Source organism: Myxocyprinus asiaticus, chromosome 8 (assembly GCF_019703515.2).
Source record: "Myxocyprinus asiaticus isolate MX2 ecotype Aquarium Trade chromosome 8, UBuf_Myxa_2, whole genome shotgun sequence".
NCBI classification, from domain to species: Eukaryota; Metazoa; Chordata; class Actinopteri; order Cypriniformes; family Catostomidae; genus Myxocyprinus; species Myxocyprinus asiaticus.
Window position 1 is genome coordinate 32325037 of NC_059351.1, and position 26518 is coordinate 32351554.

Here is a 26518-nt window from a genome sequence, read left to right on the forward strand (position 1 = left end):
TTTATCATGCATTTTCTTTACAACTTGAATTACTATTTTACTTTTAATAAATTTAATTTAAATGTCTGTAAACTTCTTTAGTTAAGATTCACACCACTCCAATTTTATTTAAAAACAATTTATATTGGTAAGTATTTATGGGACGTTTTAATCCAAATCAGCAGATACAATTGGATACATTTATAGAAATCTACAGTTGAGTCAGAAGTATACACCTTAGCCAAATACATTTAAACTCAGTTTTTCACAATTCCTGACATTTAATAATAGAAAACATTCCCTGTCTTAAGTCAGTTAGGATCACTACTTTATTTTAAGAATGTGAAATGTCAGAATAACAGTAGAGAGAATGATTTATTTCAGTTTATTTCTTTCATCACATTCCCAGTGGGTCAGACGTTTACATACAATTTGTAATTATTTGGTAGTATGCCTTTAAATTTTTTAACTTGGGTCAAACGTTTTGGGTAGCCTTCCACAAGCTTCTCACAATAATCAAATTTTGGCTCATTCCTCCAGACAGAACTGGTGTAACTGAGTCAGATTTGTAGGCCTCCTTGCTCGCACACACTTTTTTAGTTCTGCCCACAAATTTTCCATCAGATTGAGGTCAGGCCACTCAAATACCTTGACTTTGATGTCCTTAAGCCATTTTGCCACGACTTCAGGTATGCTTGGGGTCATTGTCCATTTGGAACACCCATTTGCGACCAAGCTTTAACTTCATGGCTGATGTCTTGAGATTTTGCTTCAATATATCCACATAATTTTCCTTCCTCATGATGCCATCTATTTTGTGAAGAGCACCAGTCCTTTCTGCAACAAAGCACCCCCACAACATGATGCTGCTACCCCCATGCTTCATGGTTGGGATGGTGTTCTTCGGCTTGCAAGCCTCACCCTTTATCCTCCAAACATAACGATGGTCATTTTGGCCAAAAAGTTCCATTTTTGTTTCATCAGACCAGAGGACATTTCTCCAGAAAGTAAGATCTTTGTCCCCATGTGCACTTGCAAACTGTAGTCTGGCTTTTTTATGGTGGTTTTGGAGCAGTGGCTTCTTCCTTGCTGAGTAGCCTTTCAGGTTATGTTGATATAGGACTCGTTTTACTGTGGATATAGATACTTGTCTACCTGTTTCCTCCAGCATCTTCACAAGGTCCTTTGCTGTTGTTCTGGGATTGATTTGCACTTTTCGCACCAAATTACGTTCATCTCTAGGAGACAGAATGCATCTTCTTCCTGAATGGTATGATGACTGTGTGGTCCCATAGTGTTTATACTTGCGTACTATTGTTTGTTCAGATGAACGTGGTACCTTCAGGTGTTTGAAAATTGCTCCCAAGGATGAACCAGACTTGTGGAGGTCCACTAATTTTTTTTCTTAGGTCTTGGCTGACTTCTTTTGATTTTCCCATGATGTCAAGCAAAGAGGCACAGAGTTTGAAGGCAGGCCTTAAAATACATCTACAGGTACACCTCCAATTGACTCCAGTTAGCCTATCAGAAGCTAATTGGCTAATTGCCTAAAGGCTTGACATCATTTTCTGGAATTTTCCAAGCTGCTTAAAGGCACAGTTAACTTAGTGAATGTAAACTTCTGACCCACTGGAATTGTGATTTAGTCAATTTAAAGTGAAACAATCTGTCTGTAAACAATTGTTGGAAAAATGACTCATGTCATGCACAAAGTAGATGTCCTAAACAACTTGCCAAAACTATAGTTTGCTAATATGAAATCTGTGGAGAGGTTAAAACATGAGCTTTAATGACTTCAACCTAAGTGTATGTAAACTTCTGACTTCAACTGTATGTCTTGCTTGTGCATTATCCATAAAGAATTTGCAAGTGCAATTTATTATCAGCCTATATGAGTTTTCAAAATTTTGCGTGGCCGATAGGTTACTAATCTAAAAGAGGAGAAAGAGGAGTACTATAACCCACCTTTTTTGTTTTCCCCAATGTGAACAGAGAAGTTTGTCATTTTTTGGGCCACAAGTCTTTTTATTTCCACAATGAGTCTTTGCTTGTGGTAGCTAATTATTACTGTAGGCTACCTCCTGCACTCGTGTTCATTCTCAACATCTGTAATTTTCTGTATTTGTGATCAGGCTGTCTTATTATAGGCCTGTTTGACAAAATCCATCTTTCTATTTATATGTTAGCCTATGCTCGTGATTGAGTGGTATCGGAGCAACGGAAATGCTGATATCCTGACTTTCAGAAAAAGAAAAAAAAATGTTCCTCCGGGGCAAATCTCGCCGTTTCATTTCTGTTCTGCAACGCTCCCATAACGTGAGTCACGTTCACTGATCAGGACGATTGGGACCACAGTCAGCTACGATGTGTATCATACAGTCTGGCATAATGTCGCACAGTGTGCCATGGCGATATCAATGCATTCATATTGTACAGTCTGACAAGCAACAATCCTAAAGGATTGTAAAAATCCTACAGTGTATAGCAAGCTTTACTTTCATCACTTTTTGTGGGGCAGGGGATTTTGGCTAGTGAAAATGCTGAGTGCCTAGTTACTTTGGAATTCCACACAGCAGTTGCCACATACTGTAGATGTCCACTTCCCTGATCAGGTCTAAATCTGCTGTGGATTTATAGGGGAGCTCCTCTCCCCTTGACAAGATAGCACATGTGTACTGCATCTGTAGTTTATTGAACAGAAAGAGAGAGAAAACAGAGCAAAAGTTGCCAGCAGGCAGCAGATCTCAAACATGTAAGATGGCAGGGAACCTATATATATAGGAGACAATGGGGCTTAAGGCTTCATTGATTTTATTTTCTCCCAAAACACTAAATAGCAACAACAACTACCACATCACTTTCCTAAACACCTGTTTGTTAATATGCACTGCTAAATGTTCCTGATCCATGAGATCTTTGCATGAAATGTCTAAAGGTTGATTTTGAGACAGTTTGATCTCTTTTTTTATTTTTTTTATTTTGTATTTTGTAAATTTATGTAGCTAATGAAAATCCCTGAAATTAACACATTTCTTTTGAGTCAAAATACTAATTTATCATTATCAATTTTGTTTAAGGTCTTTAAATCAAACATTTCTCAATAATTGTCCAATAAGTGAAAGGATGGTATTTGGGGTAAAACTGTTGCAGGGGCTATTTGGAGTAAAACTGTTGCTAAAGGCCCCTATATAACTTTTTGTGGTTGGAATAGATTTGTTATGAAAAATGTTCAAAGTGGCCTCACATTGATTCATCCAATCATAATAGAGATTGGTTTGCTAATAGAATACTTGATGTAATAAAATGCCAAATGTGTTTGAAATTAACAGGAAATGGTTGACTTTTTCTGAAGTAGTTATTTTCATCCTAATTTGTAACTCAAAAACAGCATCTTGTTGTCTCAATGATTTGCATTAGTTGACTAATTTTGCACTATAACTATTGCCCCTATATCTACACAGTATCGCTTTAAACCCCCTTGGGGCCTTTTACCCCAAGTGAGGGAGCCTTTAAAAAGGTAAAAGGCTCCCTCACCACCTTTTTTTAAAAACTGAACTTTAATCAAAACAAACTTCCATTATTATTTCTTTTCACACAAATTATGTTGCTCCATCAATATTCAGTAAAAATGCATTTATTTATTTTTTTTGACCATGATACATTTTGTGACCAGAAATAATGCAACAATATATGCATTTGTATTCATTTGTAAGTATGACATGGGTGTCCAAATACTTTATGGGGCTACTGTATGTCTGCTGTATATTTAAGCTTTGGGAGTGCTCTTTATCTTTCTCTTTCAGCCATTCACTTTTTTCTCTCTCTCTCTCTCTCTCTCTAGGACATGGACACTGTGTGGCACTCCTGAGTATTTGGCTCCAGAAGTCATCCAGAGTAAAGGTCATGGGCGAGCAGTGGACTGGTGGGCTCTGGGTGTGCTCATCTTTGAAATGCTAGCAGGGTAAGACAACACTATGGTCAGCTCCTGTTAAACAGTTAAATGGACTAACAGTGATCCTATTTTCACATGTTAAAACTACTTCACGATATGTGTATGTGACTTTCATGTGTAATGTGAACATATGAAGAGCTTCTCTGTATTTTAAATTCCCTGTTTTATGACAACTTTTTCCAAGTGTAATGGAACTGACATTCAGCTATGGAGTACTTGACCAAAACAAGTGATAAATAGATGCACTATAAAAATTAAGGAAAAAAGGCACTAGGCATTTGCCATTCCATTCTGTGTGGCTCAGACTGTGCTTGTATTGGCATGCGGTCAGGCGAGATCACACAATGTCAGAGACACTGCACTAGGGGGCAGCAGTGCAGTATTATATGTTTAGTGCCAAGAGCCCAAAGGTCCTTGAGCATTTTTTACAGCAGATGGCCTCTTTCAGAGCTATCTTGATATTTTTCCTTATTTGCTTAGGTATTTATCTTTGCAGCCTGTCTTCGGTGTGTACACAAACTGTCATTTTTATATGCACACCGATAATCTGCTGCATTTACAGTATCTCTGTAGGTGGATGTGTTTTTTGGAATAGATCTTGTTTGCAAAAAAGATTATATGAAGATTAAACTGTCATTAGCAACACATGTGGGCATCTATATGTGCTAGTATTGCATGCAAAATTTGTTGTAAATTGGGCTTATACTACCCTGCAAAGACAAATAACTTTGACTACGCATCTTGTGAAAATTAAAAATGGGTATTTTAAACTATGATTTGTCATTTGACTGACAGGTTTGGCTCAACTATGCTTAGATTCAGAAAGAAAGTGGAGTGAGACTATTTTGATCCACATTTGGCTGGGCAATAAAAAAACTTTGGAAAACTTTAATTTTCAAAGTTTAATGTGAATGGCAGACAGAGTTTCAGTATTAGCATAGTTACTGTGTATCGGCTTTGTAGGGCAAAATAGATGAGAATTTGTATTTTCTAGATGAATCTAATTTCTGGACAGCTAAAGACTGAAAATGGACTCTAACTGTAACTGCTGTCTTGCAGAGGAAATTCACTCCAAAAGACTAAAGCCAGTGTGAAAATAAACACTTTTCTCCTCGAGTATTTCTGAATGCTGTGGTGTATATACCGTAGAAGCTGCTGCATTCTCCCACCAGCTTGTTGCTTACTCTAAATCTGCTCCAGAGTTTTCACATCCTCTCAAGTGGAGGAAAACGTCCTGGTTATTTGCGTAACCTCCATTCCCTAATGGAGGGAACGAGACGTTGTGTTGATGTAGTGACACTTGGTCTCGTTCCCTTCATCAGAGAATGGAGGTTACGCAAGTAACCAGGACGTTCCCTATCTCTCACTCACTCGATGTTGTGTTGATGTAGTGACACTAGGGGTCCCTATATGAAACACCGCAACTTGCTGAACTGTGTTACCTGAACTGGTGGTGTGTGATGGGCAGACCACTGTGTGCCTCATAGCCAGCGCACCAGGCTGACACGTAACCTCCCCCAAAACTGTTATGAGTGTCGAACAACCCTTTGGAGACAAGTCGACTACCCAAAAGATAGAGACGGGCTAGCCCAGTCGTGGGCCCTTATCTCCTTTTTTTTCCTCTCCCCCCCAAAAAAGGGAATTAACCGACTGGGGCCACCAGGTCTAGTCGGGGGGGTGTTCCTCCCAAGGGGAAGACACCGCGGAGACCACACCCCGCCAGGGGGGGGGGGGGGTGTATTTAAGTGGAAATAGGTCACATGGTCTTGCCGAGCTTTGTCGGAAGTATGCCATGTGGAGAAGTCCCTACCCTAGGTCCTACCCTATGGGGGAGGAGTTACTACAAGCATGGTGACTGGGGCAGAGGGGCCCAATGAAGACGCAGTTTGCCAACAGGGAAACGAATTAGCGGAAGATATACGTTGCATGGGGTTACCTACGGGGAACCACCACATGCGGAGCACCTACCCCAGTACAGGGCTTAGTTAGCACCTGTAATGAACCGGCTGCGAGTTTCTCTGCAAACTCGTCTGCCACAGGGCTCGGAGGAAATCAACCAGGGAACACAGTTTGTGAACACTACTAGGAGTCAATGGCGCACGTCTTCAGCTCAGGGGAGATGAAAGGCGCTATGCGCAAGCGATACAACCGGCCGGCTGTCCCGGACTTACCTGCTTGTGCGTGCCACTACACGGGACGAAACCGGTTCCACCCGGAGATTGTAGAACCTCGCAAAGGCGTTGGGTGTTGCCCAGCCCGCTACTCTGCAAATGTCTGTTAGAGAGGCGCCACTGGTCAAGGCCCAGGAGGCCGCTACACCCCTGTAGCCCTACCGGGGGCAGCACGTCCTGGGCGTAATATGCCATAGTTATGGCATCAATGAGCCAGTGGGCGATCCTCTGCTTGGAAACAGTGCTTCCTTTCCGCTGTCCACCAAAGCAGACAAAGAGCTGCTCAGAGACTCTAAAGCTCTGCGTGCGATCCAAATAGATGCGTAAAGCGTGCACCGGACACAGCAACGTCAGGGCTGGGTCTGCCTCCTCCTGAGGCAGCGCTTGCAGGTTCACCACCTGGTCCCTAAAAGGGGTCGTGGGAACCTTGGGCACATAGTCCGGTCGGGGTCTCAGGATCACGTGAGAGTAGCCCGGACCGAACTCCAGGCACGTTTTGCTGACAGAGAACGCTTGCAGGTCTCCTACCCTCTTGATGGAAGTGAGCGCAGTCAGGAGGGCAGTCTTCAAAGAGAGTGCCTTAAGCACAGCTGACTGCAAGGGCTCAAAGGGGGCTATCTGTAGACCCTGAAGAACTACAGAGAGGTCCCATGAGGGAACGAGGCGTGGTCTGAAGGGATTCAACCTCCTGGCGCCTCTCAGGAACCTGATGATCAGGTCGTGCTTCCCTAAGGACTTACCGTCCACTGTGTCGTGGTGTGCCACTATAGTGGCTACATATACCTTCAAGGTGGAGGGGGACAGCCGCCCTTCCAACCTCTCCTGCAGGAAGGAAAGCTCCGATCCGACTGCGCATCTCTGGGGGTCTTCCCGTTGGGAAGAACACCACTTGGCGAACAGACGCCACTTAAAGGCATACAGGTGCCTCGTAGAGGGGGCCCTAGCCTGAGTGATCGTGTCTACCATTAGAACCACGTCTGGGTGGGCCAGTAGGGTGCTATCAGGATGACCTGCTCCTTGTCCTCCCTGACCTTGCACAGAGTCTGTGCAAGTAGGCTCACTGGGGGAAACACATATTTGCGAAGTCCAGGGGCCAGCTGTGTGCCAGCGCGTCTATACCGAGAGGTGCCTCGGTCAGGGCGTACCAGAGTGGGCAGTGGGAGGATTCTTGGGAGGCGAACAGGTCTACTTGTGCCTGCCCGAATCGACTCCAAATCAGCTGGACCACCTGAGGGTGGAGTCTCCACTCTCCCCTGAGGGTATCCTGCCGTGACAGCGCATCCGCTGCAGTGTTGAGGTCGCCCGGGATGTGAGTGGCTCGCAGCGACTTGAGTGCTGCTGACTCCAGAGGAGGAGACAACGGACAAGTTGTGACATTCATCGGGAGCGCTTTTTTATGAAGGCAAGCCGCGACCGCATCATTGCCATGGACATGTTCTCGCAATGAGTACATGACCCATCCACGAATGCTGTCTCCGTGTGAGCAGTGCCCAGACACGAAAGACAGTGATCGTGGCCATCAGAGGGCAAGAGATAACGAGCGCAACCAGGAATAACACACAAACGGAAAGGCATCTTTAAAAAGACGCGTCTTTAAAAAGACGTTCCGTGTGTGCCACTCTTTTAGAGAAATATAATCTTTTATTCTGCCGAAGTGCCCAGGGGCGTTCTCTGCAGTGCACCAGTGCAGAGGGAGGAGAAGCCACTGAAATGCGCCGTCAGATCCAGCAGAGGTGAATGAACAGCCATGGGAATTCAGCTCAGTCAGCATCGACCATTCGGCTCCAAAAAGAAAATCTGAATGAGTGGTTGCATACCACTCGCCAATTTTCATTGGCCTTTTATCAAAGACCAGAGGTGTCTCAGGCTCCCAAGAGTGACCCCTAGTGTCACTACATCAACACAATGTCGAGTGAGTGACAGATAGGGAAAGTGAACACCCTACTCATTCATCCCAGACCTCTTTTGAAGTGTTGGCTCCTGCAAATGTGTAAGAGAGAGAGAGAGAGAAAGAGACCTGGCCCCCTTCTTTTTCCAAGAAACAGACACACAGACATGGCTTAGTCACTGGTCTCTTGGTCTGCATGCTTGTCCATCGTGTGTCAAAGGTCTTGTGACTCTCTGCCTCATGGAAATTTAGCAAGAGTTTCATGAAAATACTCCAACTGGGCTTAACAATAAAAGGTTTTGCAACCTCAGCGTAGTGACCATGTGCAGTTGTGAGCAGATGTCTTACATGTGTGTGTTTCTGACTATATTGGTGAAATCTAAACAAAACTTCCTTTTAGAGATGCCTTCTAAAGGAATGGGGCAATGAAGAGGGCAAACAATGATTTAATACACTTAAATGCCAAAAGTTGCATTGTAGAGTTAGGAATTAGGTTAGTGTTTATTCTATTTATAATTCAAGAACAATTAAGGCTAAATGGCATTTATATAGCTAGGTATACATGTGTATGTGTGTATGAAAGACAAAGAGAGAGGTTGTGTTTATCAACATCTGACAAAGTTTCCTCTGAGAATTTAGGAGGAAACTGAAGTCTCACTCTAGACTCTTCGTGGAACACATCCTTGATTGGCTCCAAAATTCATGTAAATTTGATGTAAACCATTCTACCAAAGTTTATATAACTGTCAACTAACTAAAAAAAGAAGCAATTCTAATTATCTAATTAGCTTTCTAATTATTTTGTTTTTATGAAGACCAGTTTCATTTACTTTAAAAAAATGCTGTCATTAAAAGAAGTGAGATTTTATTTTATTTCAAAAATCACAAGAACATTTTAAAACAAAAGGTGTTATAAGATTCCACTTTTTTTTTTTTTTTTTAGAGAATACCAATCCATTCCCCTCATAGTTTTCTCCTGCTTATTTCTCATTCTCAGTGGAATCTTGGCCTCACCTGTGTTATGTAAAAGTTTCAGTTTCATAATTCTCTTCTTCTTCCCTGTTACCAGCCACTACTTACAGTAACACTAATAAGTCTCTCTTGCTCTCTCTCTCTCTCTCTGTCTGTTTCTCTTACATTTGCTTTATCTCTCTTTTCCATCACCCAGGAGAAGGAATAGCTGAGCAAAATTTCTTTCTCTGGCTTTTCTCCTTGTCTCTGTCTTTATGGTTTCCACACTCTGTTAATACTGTCATTCCTGCTCAATCCATTATGTGGACCCACATTATTTTACATATTTCAGAAGGCCACATCTAGAGGTATTTTTTATTTATTTTTTTTATCCCCTTTTCTCCCCAATTTGGCATGCCCAATTCCCACTACTTACTAGGTCCTTGTGGTGGCGTGGTTACTCACCTCAATCCAGGTGGCGGAGGACAAGTCTCAGTTGTCTCCGCTTCTCAATCCGTGCATCTTATCATGTGGCTCGCTGTGCATGACACCGCAGAGACTCACCGCATGTGGAGGCTCATGCTATTCTCCGCGATCCACACACAACTTATCATGAGCCCCACTGAGAGCGAGAACCACTAATCGCGACCACGAGGAGGTTACCCCATTTGACTCTACCCTCCCTTGCAACCAGGCCAATTTGGTTGCTTAGGAGACCTGGCTAGAGTCGCTCAGCACACCCTGGATTCGAACTCATGACTCCAGGGGTGGTAGTCAGCGTCAATACTCGCTGAGCTACCCAGACCCCACATCTAGAGGTCTTTAACTGAAAAGGACACATATTTCCTTTAAAGGCCGGGGTAGACTTCATTTTTCTGCGTTCTGGATCTGATCATGCCCGGCCGACTACATTGCCTTTCTGAGTATACTCTTCTGACTGCGAGCAAATATGAACATGTTTGAAGCATGCCCACTACAGCTGCTTTGTTATACTCTTTTAGTACAGTCAATGGCCGCCGCATGCGCTGACGATGCGCACAGATGAGGGCCACGTCTGCGGGTCGAGAAAATCTGGGCCACGCAGTCTGTGCTGATGAAAAAATTTGCATCACGTATACTCTGTGTAGAGCAATCTGCAATGCAGATAACCGAAGTATACTCAGGCCTTAACTCAGTGGTTCTTAAAATTTGATCACCAAGTACCAACAAGACAAAACAATTTCCCTCTTAATTATTTTCAGCATCAATCAAATTGGCATCTTTGCATCTTTTTTCCATACAGAGAATCTGAATGGTGACTGATGCTAACATTCTGCCTAGTATCACCTTTTGATTTATGTGGAAGAAGGGAAGTCATATGGGTTTGGAACATGAATTTGAGTAAATAAAGACATAATTTTCCTTTTTTGAATTGTCTCATTAAAACCTCATAAGGGGCTCCAGTAAATGTAGTGCGCTACGTTCAGGAGCGGGTTTGGTTATTAGCAATAATTAATAATTATCAAAGATAATTATTAATTATTAAAATCAATAGAACACTGATTTGAATCAATGTTAGCTTTTTTTAATCCTTTAAATCAACAATTATCAAAGATAATCATTAATTTTTAACATCGATGATACATTGATTAAAATTAACACTAGTTTATTGATCCTTCAAATTCAACAATAATCAAAGATAATTATCAATTATCAAAAATCAATAGAATATTAATAAGGATTAATATCGCCGGGGCACCACCCTGGAATCAGGGACTAATAACCAGATAGTATAACAGTCTCAATATAAGATTGTTCTCTTAGGAAAATCGACATCCGAAGAATATCGATTTTCGGAAAAAAACAATGAAGGCTTGAATCCGAGCACTGACATCCCGTCAGCATTTGACATAGGTGTATGCAAACAAACCAAAACACTTCTCTTTGAAATATAACAAAGGTTATTTATGCAGTAATATCAATTAATAATCAATACAATGCAGTCAATAAACTTCCGACTTACAACTACAAACTAAACAGTGATATGATTAGATATGGTAACCAAAATAATCCTATAACACATGAGGAAGGTGTGTGTGTGTGTGTGTGTGTGTATATGTGTGTGTAAGGAGGGACGCGCACAAAATGGCGGATGTGACTCTCGTGGAGTCCGGCCAGAGAATATGGCAGTGAATGTGGGCAGAGAGAAACCGGTCAATGGCGTCTGCCAGTTTACCGAGTGTTTCCGCTTGTACGATAACTTAGGGACAAAGTTGAGCTTTATCCACTAGCCAAAAATGTTTGTGAGGGGTCGCGTGTGTGTGTTGTTAGCACGAGAGGGAGAGAGAGTAAAGTGGCGGCACCAAAGCCGGTTTCGCGATCGTGGGAGAGAAAGCAGCTGTTAGTTTATCACTCAGAGATGCGGTGGACGGCTCGTAAAACGTCCCGCGGTCTTTGATTCTTTAATGGATAAACTTAGTGTCGGTCTCACCCGCGATGGCGGAAATACACAACAGTCCAATGTGGTTGGACTTTAACACAGCAGATCTCATTCGTGATAACTGTGCATTACAGTAATACCTTGAGTATTATTAGCAGCAATGAGCGGACTCAGCGGTCCGTAAACTGTACAAGCAATAACCTTGATACACAAGAATAACACACTATAATATTCTATCTCTGCCCAGACGTAAATCTCTTACTTGAATCGCATGAGGACGCAGGTAGAATGTGTGTTCATCCATCCTTTAACTCTGACTCGGTTCCTCGAGGCTCGGGTGATGACGGGAGGCCGTTTCCTCGCTCTTTCGGCGGGCGGTACGGCTGCTGATTCTAGGCGGGCTGGTGGAGAAATCAGCGACGTCGACTTGATTGAAGAGGGAAGAGAAATCTTTTCTCTTCACTTCTGCAGGCAAATGGATGAAGATGTGGATTGCTCGGCGGTCTCCTTCGGATCCGTTAGAGTGTTCGGTGGAACACAGAGTAATCTCAACTCGTCCAGCGAAATGGAGATTGTATAGCCACAGTTTCAAGTCGGACGTTACTTCCTTGTGCAACGAGGCTACACCTGAGAGCAGCGATGAGCTGCGTCTACGCACGGCGAGCAAAGTTGCTGGAAGCAAATCCCGGAAGCATCTCAGAGTTATTTCTACTTCTGATGACGTCATGGTTGAGGGCCGTTCTGTTGTGTGCCTCATCCAATAGGAGTTGAGAGTTCGATCCTTTATTGAGCAAGGCTTCATGGGATTTGTAGTCTTTTTTGGACTCCCTTTGTTTGATTTTGGCGCGGTTTTTATCAGTAAGATTTATGACGGAGTGTGTGGTCAGGCTTTTACGACTGTTAGGCCTGCCTTTGTCTTCTATCTGAATACATGAGGCCCAACAGAATTTTCATTCAAAAGCTTGTGCAAGCTAAAGGACTGTGAGTGTCACAATACCATATTTTAATTGCTAACAATATTCCTGTAGTTCAATCATGGTGCTGTGAATCATTCCCTTGACTAGCCATTTTGCAGGCCTTTACAAGAGCAGCATCTAAAAAACACACATACACTACAATGATAACATTTAAAAAGGATTTCAGTGTAGTTTCACATGGTAATATGTACATTTTGCTGTCCAATTCATCACATTCTAAATATATTTTGAATTTGATCTTAAAACTTCTCCTGTTTGTCTAGAAGCACTTAGAACCTCTCTATCAGACTGGTGATATACCATGCTCAAAACGCTGAATCCAGTGTTAAAGTCAAAAATAGGCCATTCTCTAAGCTTGCCTTCATGAAATGTTTAAATCTACAGGCTGCTCACACATTTTGAGGGCAAACAGAATAAAATTGTGGTGGTTTACAGAATCAGTGCTGTCACGCCAGCAAGTAGCTTGAAATGGTCAACACCTTACCTGTTTACATACAGCATTGCAGAAGAATGTTGGCTATGCATTAGAGCCTTAGACGCACAAAACTATATTAAAATTGTATATAGATCTGAAAACATGGAAAAATAAAGATGCCAATGAAAAATAAGATTGCTACAGTTTTTGTATTGTAAATTTTGGGTGCACTCCACGTACCACTGGTGGTTTGTGAACTAGTTTGAGAGTAAGTGAATAATTATAAGAGTAGTAGTTGATAATAGTTATCAAGGATTAAATGGGACGAGGTTGGTTTAGGATACAACCAAATTTTAAATGATGGGAAAGAAGAGGACGGGAAGCTGTCACACATTTATCCTTTCTCTGTTGTGTGACTCTGAACTAATGGATTGTTCTGTGTCAATTACTGCAGAGCAGTCTTCACTGTTGACATTCAAGTTCCTTCATTCTCAGTGATCTGCTCTCTCATGAGACTTTAATGGCTCACATTTAGTTGCTCTCCAATGTGCCAGTCAGACACTGGCATTAAACACTAGCTCATTGCTTAGAGAGAGAATGTTTGATGATACATTGGTGCAGTCAGAACAGGACTGAGCTGGAAGATTGTAATGCAGGTGTAATGGTTTTCACAGCGTGTGCCGGAGAATCACTCTGGAGAATCACTCTACCAGACATTAGAGATCACATGGGCTCACACAAACAAGAATAGAGAAACACACTTGCATTGTGTCTTAACCAGTTGCAATGCGACAAGTTTCCAGTGACAAGCAATTTGTCTGTCTGAACTGAACGCGAAACTGCTGCATGGCAGTGCACAGCCAATCAGAAGATGTTTAATGTACTGTTATGTGGAACAGAATTTTAAGCCAATGAGACTTCACAGTGAGCAGAGCTACCCAGCACAACAGTGCAAATATACAGTATGCTCGATTCAAAATGGCATACTACCATTATATTACTCATGCCATTCCACTCCATTCAAACCAGTCTGCATTGCTGCAGAACTGTATTGAATTCATTTAGCTGTCAAGAAGATGGAGAACACCAGTGTACATCTTAAAAGCATCTTCCTGCTCTGTGTCATTCTGACACATTTATTGTTTGGCCTTAAAAAAAAAAAAGTATTTGTCAGCAGAAAGAATATTTTAGTCTCTCTCTGGTTGGCCTATTTTTTCAAGGCCTGGAGATATTGGATTCATCACTTAAATTCCAGTAAACCAACAAAATGTTTACAAAACTTACAAATCTGTATTATGTTGTCTTTCTATCATAGGTATCCACCATTTTTTGATGATAATCCATTTAGCATCTACCAGAAGATTCTTGCAGGAAAGCTGGAGTTTCCGCGGCATCTGGATTTCTATGTAAAGTGAGTTTGATAGAGAAAACACAACCCAATGACATATGCCATATTTGACCATATCATACATACACTGACACACCAAGTCCAGTGAAATCATGTCCTCAGCAAATTTGTGTCAGGTTGTAGTTGTCTCTGGATGCACAATTAAGATTAAAGAGAAATGCTCTACCAGATACACATTTACACACACTTACACATGCCCTCTAATGAACTCTTCTAAGCATGTCAGCTAAGCACACTAATGGCTGTAGGACTGGAAGCATTGCCCAGATTACAGGCAGAAGTGTGTCTACTTACTCAACGCTATTACTCTTGGTGCTTTTGAACTATAGGGATGTAGGATTCAACAAATGACCCGCTGTCCACTATTGATGTTCTAAAAAGTAATCCTTTAATTTTTTTTTTTTTAGGGACCTAATTAAGAAGTTTCTGGTGATTGACCGGGCAAGAAGGCTCGGGAACATGAAGGTAAGCATGGTGTTAGCAGAAGTTACACCAAATGGCTAAAATTATGTGGAAAAAGGGGTTTTAATTTATGGGTTTAGGTATTTCAGCTAAACCCATTATGAACAGGTGCATATTAAATAAAGCAGACAGCCATACAGTCTCCTTAGACAAACATTTCAGTACAATGGGCCATATCTGTGCCAGCATCACAATGTTTCTGTGCACAAAGTGAGCTCCATAAACACATTTGTTGACTGGTGTGGAAGAACTTAGCTGGTCTGCTCAAAGCCCAGACTTGAACCCCATTGAATGCTTTTGGAATTGGAAACCTGATGCTCTTGTGTCTGGATAAAAGAAAATAGTGGAAAGCTCTAAAATATCCAACTATGAAATATTCTCTATTATATATTCAACAAGCACATATAGGTGTCAAGAGTTTGTACAGTCATTGAAATCCTGGCAAAATTTAATTTTAGAAATTGTTTTTTAAGTTAACACATGATGTTTTGGAAAGGTCATGACATTTTTAAAGTGCATTGGAATAATAATCGTACCATGCCAAAATCTGTTGAATCAAATAATCAGTAAATCCCTGTTGTCGTTGTGTGTTACCATTATAAATACTGCCAGGTGACACTAATTTCATGAACTGAGCAACATACATGTAACTTTTAAGGAATTCAAGTACTCTTAATAGTGAGCAGCACTAAATACACTTACAGTTGTTGTATTTTTATGCCTTTAGCACTGTTTTCATAATTAAATGGTAATTCTTCAAAACTCAGTACTAATATCAAAACAAATCATCAAAATGCATTTTTTTTCAAACATTTCAGCATATTTTCAATTGACTAAGAACAATTCACAAAAACCACAAAGTAATGTTTTCACCACACTAAATAAGTGTATTATCTATATATGTATATATCTTTTCATTTAAATTAATTGCTTTTCATAATGTTACAAACATCAAACTTTTCATTTGCATCTGTTCTCATTCATTTGAATACATTTGACTATCATTTCAGCCAACTGATCTTAATGATTAATCTATGAATCATTTGATATATCTATAGATTTTGAACTGGTTTGATTATTATTTGTGTTTGTAACATATCAGCATCAAAAGAGGATAATTAAACAATGAATTTGTGTTACAATATTGTCAATTTATATATATAATATATATATATATATATATATATATATATATATATATATATATATATCCACTATTGTTTACAGTATTGCTTGTACAATATACAGTACATTCAGAGTGTGTTTATGAGCATCTGCAATCTGTCAACATAGTGCAGGATTTCCAGTCAGGCTTCCTCAGCAACCAATTGGCCCAGTTGCTAGGGTGGGAAGAGTCACATTGGGTTAAACTCCTCATGGTCACTATAATGTGGTTCTCGCTCTCAGTGGGGCACATGGTGAGTTGTGCGTGGATGCCGCGGGGAATAGTGTGAAGCCTCCGCACGCACTAGGACTCCGCGGTAACACGCTCAAGCCACATGATAAGATGCGTGGATTGACTGTCTCAGACGTGGAGGCAACTGAGATTCGTCCTCTGCCACCTGGATTGAGGTGAGTCACTACACCACCATGAGGACCTAGAGTGCATTGGGAATTGGGCATGCCAAATTGGGGAGAAAATCCAAAAAAAACAGTGCAGGTGTAACGATGGCTGGCAGTAACAATGACAGGCAGACGAAGACGAGATGATGTGAAGAACCCAAGTGCAGTTTAATACAAACATGAAATCCAAAAACAGTAAATCCAAACGTGAACAAAACATGAACATGAACATGAACTTGACTAGACTTGACGAAACCTGACTTGACTTGACAAGAAACGACGTTACACCAACAATGTTACATTAACACAATACCTGACAAGAGACAATGGCAAACATGAGGGCTTAAATACACAGACATGGGTAACAAGTAAACAAGACAACCAGTCACAAGACTGAACTAATAATAAGACAATGATCCATGAACCAATGACAACAAGACAAATGAACATGGAGGGGAACAGGATATCACATGACCAGGAACACATGAGGAAACAGGAAATCACATGACATGAAACCACATGACCTGAACAGGAACTAAACTTTAAAAGAAAAGACATGAAAACAAGAACAAAACACATAAATGTGACAGCAGGATAGACTGCTGGGGAGAGGAACCTATCAATAAATTTGGATACAGGAGGCCCATCAGAGTAGTCAAAGAGATGGGCATCAGAGGAAGGGAGGAAGAGGGCAGGGAACTGTTGTGCCCAATGACATCAGGGCTATCATTTTCCATTATGTGATACACTAAACGGAGGCCTAAAGCAGAGGCTGCTAAATTATAGGACTTTGCCAAATGTGTAAGTCTCTCTCACTTCCTAAGTCGCTTTGGTTAAAAGTGTCTGCTAACTGACTTAATGTAACTGTAATTACAGTACTCAGCCTAATCTGAAAAGGTAAACTGTCAATTCTGTAAGAGTAGTAGGAGACAGTACAGTAAATGACATTACAGTGTACATACCTGTACTTGGTACACAATTCTTACAGTACCACTTGCAGTATTGACAGCATACTCTGTACTCTAAGAATTGTGTACCAAGTACAGGAATGACAGTTTACCTTTTCAGATTAGGCTGAGTACTGTAATACATACTTGTGCTTGGTACACAATTCTTACAGTACCACTTGCAGTATTGACAGCATACTCTGTACTCTAAGAATTGAAAGAGAATGTCAGTTCAGTGTCACACTCACTACGGTTACATACGGACAACAGAAAGCGGCTTTTTTCAAGTGTTGCTGTGTTTGTTTCCTTAACTTACTATCGTGGCCTGCAGCTGCATTGCGATGCAGTATTAGGCGTTTTCCTCTTACAAAAAACTCCAGGATTCCCCAATGTACCTGCACATATATGCGGACGGTAGAGACAGTTGTTATTTTATATTTGTGTGTATAAATGGATAAAGTTTATAATGTATGTGATTTTCCCACTGTACTCCCAGAAATGTTTAATTCTTTCCGCTGTGTTGATATGTTGTTGGGCTCCATCCTATGACGTCTGATATGCCGGTCTGTTCCACACACACGCACTCTTCAGATACCCATCAGAATGCCGCTTATGTGTTTACATGAGCACAAAGAAACCTAGGTGTGTTAAACTGCTTTCTCTTAATCCCTTAAATGGCATAAGGAAATCAGCGTTCTTGTTTACATGACGTTTCATAACGCCAATTTCTGCTAAAACCCTGGAATAAACCATTTTCTTAAGTGCATGTAAACATGGTCAGTGTGTCTTCATTGATCAAACATTTACAAATTGGGTTGATATTAGGGATGTGAGAGACTAGTCGACTAGGCAATTGATGCTGCTAGTCAACACTGGAAATTCTAGTCGTTTAATAATTTTCCCTGTTATGCTGTTCAGCATTTTTACACATTTACGTTTGGCTTTATATTTTTACAGAGGCTGCCCTTAAAGAGCACCTATTATGGTTTTTCAAATATTACCAGTCATGTAGTGTGTTATATAGCTGTTTGTGAATGTAAAAAAGCCTGCAAAGTTTCAAAAATCAAAGTGCACGATAAATGGAGTTATTGGCACCCAAAAGAAAGAACCGATTCTGAACACCTGAAACGAGTCTTTAGTAATTCCAGACTTACTTCCTGTACTAACCTACATAATTTGGTAACAAAAAACCCGCCTCTGGTCTGTTTACATGTACAGCCAGTGCACAATGTTAGCCTGTTAGCTGTTAGCCTCTGCTAACCTGCTAACTAACGTTATTGTCAAACTACATATAAACTTACCACTGAGAAACATCCTGTTCCCGTCGTGCTTGCGATGGTGGTTTTTCAGACAAGCTGAAACTCGGATATGGTAGTGGCCATTTACTTTCCGACACGCGCTGTAAGTGTTAGACCAATCACAACAGACTGGGACATCTGACCAATCAGAGCAGAGTAGGCTCTCTGAAAGGAGGAGTTTAGAATGAATCCTTTAGAACGGATCATTGAAGGAGTCGTTTTTGACACGGGGAAAAAAAGGTAATGCTGCAATTCAAATTATGAGCAAATTAAAGTGTTTTTTGACCTTGGATGCATGTAAATCTGTTGTATGATACCTTTAAAACAAAATTAGGCACTTTTAAAAACCATAACAGGTGCACTTTATATTACTGTCATATTAATGTTACACATTTTAAATATAATTAATAATACAAATACCATTTAAAAAAAAGAGGATATCTGGAGCAGATACAAAGTTTAATTTCACCTCAGGCTCTCTCACTTGCGGCACGTGCAGGAAAATGTCCTCTTTGCTAGACAAGCAAACTCAGCAAAGTAGCTGTGAAATCACTTCTGTGAGTCGCCTCAGGTGAGTCAAGTCCCGTCTTTCACCGGACAATATCGACGTGTTAATTTTGCTCATCAAAAATGTATGCTTTTAAGTAGCCTAGAAAATTACTGTTTTAGGCAAGGAATGACATTTTTTTAATCTTTTTTTTTAAGAAGGCTATTTTCAATGAGGTGCGACTGTTTAATGGGTTTTAACTATCTTTTATTCTGTGTGCACATTGATGTTTAGAATACATTATGTTTATTGTAGGCTACATCACAGGCCTATTATTTCTATCCTATAGCTATTTTATTTTTTTTACATACAACATAATTGTTATTGGTTAACGTTCTTTACGGAACAGCTGTCATATTAGATCAATGGCTAATGCACGACTGCACATCGTGAAACACAAATTTTTCAGCGCATTTTTGTTTTTCTCTCATAGATTTGGCTTACCTGTTATTTATTTTCAACAATGTCCTGACTGCTTTAATAAGTTAAGTAATTTTTACTTGGTGAATTCTGCTTTGAACAGGCTATTAGGGTTGCTCTATTGGTCCTGCACTTTTCATTCAATTGTTTTCAATAAATAAACCTGTATTCGCTTAAAGTGAATGCGTGTCATGTTCTATACTTAATGTACAATTATCATAATGCAAGATGAGCACTTCGCAGATAAATGCCCCTTTTCAGCAGAATCTAGCGTCGAATTTGTAATAGATTAGGTATTTTAAATGGGACGCATAAACAATTTTTCTGAACTGTTTTCTGAGATTGGGGTCTTTTTAGACTAGTGGACTCCAAATTTTCATTTAAATGTCAGTGAGATTAGTTGTTCCGCACATCCCTAGTTGATATTACAGACATTATGAATTCACTGTAATGTCATCAGGCAATTTCATTAGGTTACTGTACTGGTAGTTTGGTGTTTTGTACTAAGAGTTTTAAAATGTACCATTTGTTGTTTTTTTTTTTTTTTTTTTTTTTTTACATTTTATCGAATCAAATTTCTTGTGATTTTCCTTTTGTTCAGATTCTTTCTTTCCAAAATAACTAAGAGTCAGAGAAAAATATGGCAAGCCATTTTCAGACGATGTCACTTTTGGGTGGAGTTCTCAAGCTGGATGTTGTTAATTTAGCACTTCTCTTTCGTTCTCTTGCTTTAAAAATGATTTATTCTCCACTGACTCCATACAAAGAAAGAGTTTAAAAGCAGGCAGCCCACTAACAGCTGTGTTTGCACTGTTTCCAAGGCAAGGCCAGGCCTTGTTGACAGCGCTCATTCACAAGTGTAGATGTCTGTTTTTTCACTTGAGTGATTGTGTATCTCTCATAGTCCCAAAGTGTAATGTGTGGCCCAAACTCAGAGGTTTGCAGAGGACTTCAGTAGGTCAGCAGTGATACCCTATAAGACCCTATCTATCTATCTAGACCCTATATTCTTACTCTATAACAAACAAAAAGAGAAACAATACAGTGTTTTAAATGACTGTTTAAACACCTTTTCTCAAAGGTACCTGAACTAGTGGGTCATAAAGCAATAACTCACGAGAGGACTTATTAATCGGACTGCCTAAACTCAAAAAAGAACTATTTGGCTGAATCAATCATGAATCGTGATTCAGTCATGGACAGTGGTTCCACATGTGTGAAATGGGTTTTCTTAAATTAAAATTGCATGGTACTATTCAAGTAAAGGAAACTTAACTGAATCAAGCAAACCCAACAAAATGTGACATGTAAATGAAACTCTTTTAGTGATATGCTGGCTAGTGACATAAAATGTTAGCATGCTAAATACATAACACTCAAAATGTATTGGTCCTCAACCTAGGCTCAAACTCCACTCTTCATCTTGATGGTAACCCCCAAAAATAAAACATAACAGAAATTCTTCTAAACCTCAACATAAAAAAAAAATGTTACAGTACTGTAAAGTCACATCTAACCCCCCTTCATATTCATCTTGCACAAAGACTTAAAATAATTTGACATTTACTCTCGCAGCCAAGTCCACTGCAATGCATGCTGGGAACTAGAAATCCTCTGCCCAGATACAGTTAACCAAACAAAAAATATAAATGTTACCCCAACCCAAATGGATTAAGTAAACTGACAAGACACTTTTTTTTCTTTTTTTTATGTTCACTTGGTTACATGACATTTTAGAGTAATTTGAACATAGAAGGATTAAGTAAAACTGACATTAGTGAAAGCTTTTTGTGTGTGTGTGTGTGTGTGTGTGTGTGTGTGTGTATCTGTGGTAAAATCACTGTAACTCAATCATGTGGCTTATTGCTTATATAAAATGATGGCAACATCAATATAATAAAAGACACTCAATAAACAGGTATTTATTAAAGTTATAATAATCAGAATAAACAATTCATCTGACAAGTATTTAATTATCCCAACTGTTGGAGTTTGCGGTTGCCAAGCAACGTATAGACCGAGCACTCAAACTGCGTTTTATAGTCATTTTACAATTACTTTTGGCCAGCACCACACTGGCCTATTTTTCTAGTGACTTTCAGGTTTGAGCTACATTTAACATAATCCCTGGTTAGGCGGAGGGAGACAAAGCATGCGTTAGCGACTGCCAGCTGGAGGTCGTTAATCACTTGATCGTTGGGACTCCCTGCTGAGTTAATGGTTCCAGCAATGGGGAAAAAGAATCCAATGTGACAGAAAAAAATCATTCTGTTGTCAAGGTGGGGTATTGTGTTCTCTTCAAGTGACCAATGAGCTTTTTCTTTTACTGAAGAACTGACAAGACATCAAGCAGATCTGAACATTTTCATCGCACTGAGCTGCATATCACAAATGCTGATTTTGATTCATACAGTTGTGCTCAAAATTTTGCATACCCTGGCAGAAATTGTGAAATTTTGGCATTGATTTTGAAAATATGACTGATCATGCAAAAAAACTGCCATAGTGATCATATGAAGCCATTTATTATCACATAGTTGTTTGGCTCCTTTTTATATCATAATGATAACAGAAATCACCCAAATGGCCCTGGTCAAAAGTTTACATACCCTTGAATGTTTGGCCTTGTTACAGACACACAAGGTGACACACACAGGTTTAAATGGCAATTAAAGTTTAATTTCCCACACCTGTGGCTTCTTAAATTACAGTTAGTGTCTGTGTATATATAGTCAATGAATTTGTTAGCTCTCACGTGGATGCACTGATCAGGCTAGATACTGAGCCGTGGGGAGCAGAAAAGAACTGTCAAAAGACCTGCGTAACAAGCTAATGGAATTTTATAAAGATGGAAAAGGATATAAAAAGATATCCAAAGCCTTGAAAATGCCAGTCAGTACTGTTCAATCACTTATTAAGAAGTGGAAAATTTGGGGATCTCTTGATACCAAGCCAAGGTCAGGTAGACCAATAAAGATTTCAGCCACAACTGCCAGAAGAATTGTTCAGGATACAAAGAAAAACCCACAGGTAACCTCAGGAGAAATACAGGCTGCTTTGGAAAAAGATGGTGTGGTTGTTTCAAGGAGCACAATACGACAATACTTGAACAAAAATGAGCTGCATGGTCGAGTTGCCAGAAAGAAGCCTTTATTGCACTAATGCCACAAAAAAGCCCGGTTACAATAAGCCCGACAACACCTTGACATGCCTCACAGCTTCTGGCACACTGTAATTTGAAGTGACGAGACCAAAATAGAGCTTTATGGTCACAACCATAAGCGCTATGTTTGGAGAGGGGTCAACAAGGCCTATAGTGAAAAGAGTACCATCCCCACTGTGAAGCATGGTGGTGGCTCACTGATGTTTTGGGGATGTGTGAGCTCTAAAGGCACAGGGAATCTTGTGAAAATTGATGGCAAGATGATTGCAGCATGTTATCAGAAAAACTGGCAGATAATTTGCATTCTTCTGCACGAAAGCTACTTTTCAGCACGACGATGACCCTAAGCACAAGGCCAAGTTGACCCTCCAGTGGTTACAGCAGAAACATTTTCTGGAGTGGCCATCACAGTCTCCTGACCTTAATATCATCGAGCCACTCTGGGGAGATCTCAAACGTGCGGTTCATGCAAGACGACCAAAGACTTTGCATGACCTGGAGGCATTTTGCCAAGACGAATGGGCGGCTATACAACCTGCAAGAATTTGGAGCCTCATAGACAACTATTACACTATGCTGTCATTGATGCTAAAGGGGGCAATACACAGTATTAAGAACTAAGGGTATGCAGACTTCTGAACAGGGTCATTTCATTTTTTTTCTTAGTTGCCATGTTTTGTTTTATGATTGTGCCATTCTGTTATAACCTACAGTTGAATATGAATCCCATAAGAAATAAAAGAAATGTGTTTTGCCTGCTCACTTATGTTTTCTTTAAAAATACCAATTCTCTAAGGGTATGCAAACTTTTGAGCACAACTGTAGTTATTCTGTCACCAAGGGTTTTTATCCAACAGTAAAATGAATAATGAAATCAAAAAGCGGAGGTACAACAGTCTGTTTTTATTGAACGCAATTTCTTTACTCACTGAAAGCTGCATATGGACATGTGTTCTACGGCAAGTCTCAATTTCACCAGGTATGAATCGCTTCCTAAATCACTATTTTACAATTGTTAATGCTCACGTGGTACTCCTGTTGTTATTCCAGTGAGCTCCATGTGAAAGGCAATCAAGCAGATAGAGTTGCTCTGAGTTGGTATGGTTGTCACCCTTCCACCATTCTTAATCGGCAAGTGTGTCATACCTCCGACTGAAGAGAGCAAGATCTCAACAAAACAGTCGGCATGTGTGACACCCTCAGCCAAAATAGAGTTCTTTTGAATTTGCTGGTGTGGCGCCAGCTTAAAATGCACATCCAGTCAGAATTTAGAGTTGAAACTATTCATTTTATAATGCATATTATATGTATTGATAGACATTATTCATTAAAACACAATTTCTTGGAACACAATTTCAAGTTTTAAAATCTGTACAAAATCTGTGGTGATTGTGTCATAAAAATGTGTTCCTGAAGTTGACGCCCCTCATTCTACTTTTCTTTTCATTTAGCTGTGATAATCCATCACATTCTTGTGAATTTGTTTCTTCCAGAATGGAGCAGATGATGTAAAAAAGCACAGATGGTTTAAGTCAGTAGACTGGGAGTCTGTGCCATGTAGAAGACTCAAGGTAAGCACAATAGTTATGTTGCATAGAATTTTAGAAAATGCTCTATTAAAATTAATTTTATAATGTTTTTCATTATCATAAGATTCATTATTAGAAGAACTTTAAAAAAGAGGAACTCAGCTAGGTATTAATTGCCAAATAACAGTGTCAAAGCCTTATTAAAATGTGATCATTTTCAGTATTTTACATAGTTTTCTATTGGTATTATATAGCCAGAACATTCCACAAGGTCTACTATTGAATAGTTTCCCAGAGATCTATGCTGGCTGGATAGTAGGAAGCATGTACAGTGTCCCCAAAAAGGTATTTGGACACTTAATCCACTCAAAATATGTACAGATTTTGTATTATATATAAACTCAGCAAAAAAGTAACGTCCTCTCACTTTCAACTGCTTTTATTTTCAGCTAATTTAACGTGTAAATATTTGAATGAACATAAAAAGATTCAACAACTAAGACATAAACTGAACAAGTTTCTCAGACATTTGACTAACAGAAATGGAATAATGTGTCCCTGAACAAAGGAGGGGTCAAAATCAAAAGTAACAGTCAGTATCTGGTGTGGCCACCAGCTTCATTAAGGACTGCAGTGCATCTCCTCCTCATGAACTGCACCAGATTTGCCAGTTCTTGCTGTGAGATGTTACCCCACTCTTCCACCAAGGCACTTGAAGTTCCCGGACATTTCTGGGGGGAATGGCCCTAGCCCTCATCGGGGCTCTTCACTGGCCATGGCAGAACACTGACGTTCCTGTCTTGCAGGAAATCATGCACAGAACGAGCAGTAGGGCTGGTGGCATTGTCATGCTGGAGGGTCATGTCAAGATGAGCCTGCAGGAAGGGTACCACATGAGGGAGGAGGATGTCTTCCCTAAAACTTAACAGCGTTGAGATTGCCTGCAATGACAACAGGCGCAGTCCGATGATGCTGACACACCACCCCAGGCCATGACAGACCCTCCACCTCCAAATCAATCCCGCTCCAGAGTACAGGCCTCGATGTAACACGCATTCCTTCGACGATAAACGCGAGTCCGACCATCACCCCTGGTGAAACAAAACCGCGACTCTCAGTAAAGAGCACTTTTTGCCAGTCCTGTCCGGTCCAGTGAAGGTGGGTTTGTTCCCATAGGCGACGTTGTTACCGGTGAGGTCTGGTAAGGACCTGCCATACAACAGGCCTACAAGCCCTCAGTCTAGCCTCTCTCAGCCTATTGCGGACTGTCTGAGCACTGATGGAGGGATTGTGCATTCCTGGTGTAACTCGGGCAGTTGTTGTTGCCATCCTGTACCTGTCCCGCAGGTGTGATATTTGGATGTACCGATCCTGTGCAGGTGTTATTACACGTGGTCAGCCACTGCAAGGACGATCAGCTGTCCTTCCTGTCTCCCTGTAGCACTATCTTAGGCGTCTTACAGTACGGACATAGCAAATTATTGCCCTGGTCACATCTGCAGTCCTCATGCCTCCATGCAGCATGCCTAAGGCACATTCACGCAGATGAGCAGGGACCCTGGGCATCTTTCTTTTGGTGTTTTTCAGAGTCAGTAGAAAGCTCTCTTTAGTGTCCTAAGTTTTTATAACTGTGACCTTAATTGCGTACCGTCTTTAAGCTGTTAGTGTCTTAACGACCATTCCACAGGTGCATGTTCATTAATTGTTTATGGTTCATTGAACAATCATGGAAAACATTGTGTAACCCCTTTACAATAAAGATCTGTTTAGTCATTTGGATTTTTACAAAATTATCTTTAAAATACAGTGTCCTGAAAAAGGGATGTTTCTTTCTTTGCTGAGTATATATATATATATATATATATATATATATATATATATATATATATATATATATATATATATATACACTGGTGGCTAAAGTTTGGAATACTGTACAGATTTTGCTCTTATGGAAAGAAATTGGTACTTTTATTCACCAAAGTGGCATTCAACTGATTACAATGTATAGTCAGGACATTAATAACATGAAAAATTACATGTTAATTCTTAAACTACTTCAAAACTACTTTGTCATCAAAAAATCCTCCATGTGCAGCAATGACAGCATTGCAGATCCTTGGCATTCCAGCTGTCAGTTTGTCCAGATACTCAGGTGACATTTCACCCTATGCTTCCTGTAGCACTTGCCATAGATGTGGCTGTCTTGTTGGGCTCTTCTCATGCACCCTACAGTCTAGCTGATCCCACAAAAGCTCAATGGGGTTAAGATCCATAACACTCTTTTCCAGTTATCTGTTGTCCAATGTCTGTGTTTCTTTGCCCACTCTAACCATTTATTTTTGTTAATCTGTTTCAAAAGTGGCTTTTTCTTTGCAATTCTTCCCATAAGGCCTGCACCCCTGAGTCTTCTCTTTACTGTTGTACAT

General features: G+C 40.3%; 1 protein-coding gene across 5 annotated transcripts in view; it reads left to right on the forward strand.

Annotated features, from left to right (window-relative positions):
- Positions 1-26518, forward strand: part of LOC127445362 (cAMP-dependent protein kinase catalytic subunit PRKX-like) — a 119361-nt gene that overhangs the window by 89986 nt on the left and 2857 nt on the right. The window contains exons 4-9 of one of the 5 annotated variants that reach the window (XR_007897980.1): positions 3821-3940; positions 14068-14163; positions 14568-14625; positions 24054-24131; positions 24344-24434; positions 24539-25923. Coding sequence is in view for 2 of the 5 variants with exons in the window: in XM_051705394.1 (XP_051561354.1) it covers positions 3821-3940; positions 14068-14163; positions 14568-14625; positions 24054-24131 (352 nt within the window). In the remaining 3 variants the exon portion in view is untranslated. Of the gene's footprint in view, positions 1-3820; positions 3941-14067; positions 14164-14567; positions 14626-23495; positions 23540-24053; positions 24132-24343; positions 24435-24538; positions 25924-26518 lie in introns of those variants that run through there. The other 4 variants (XR_007897981.1, XR_007897979.1, XM_051705395.1 and 1 more) reach the window with 4 other exon arrangements.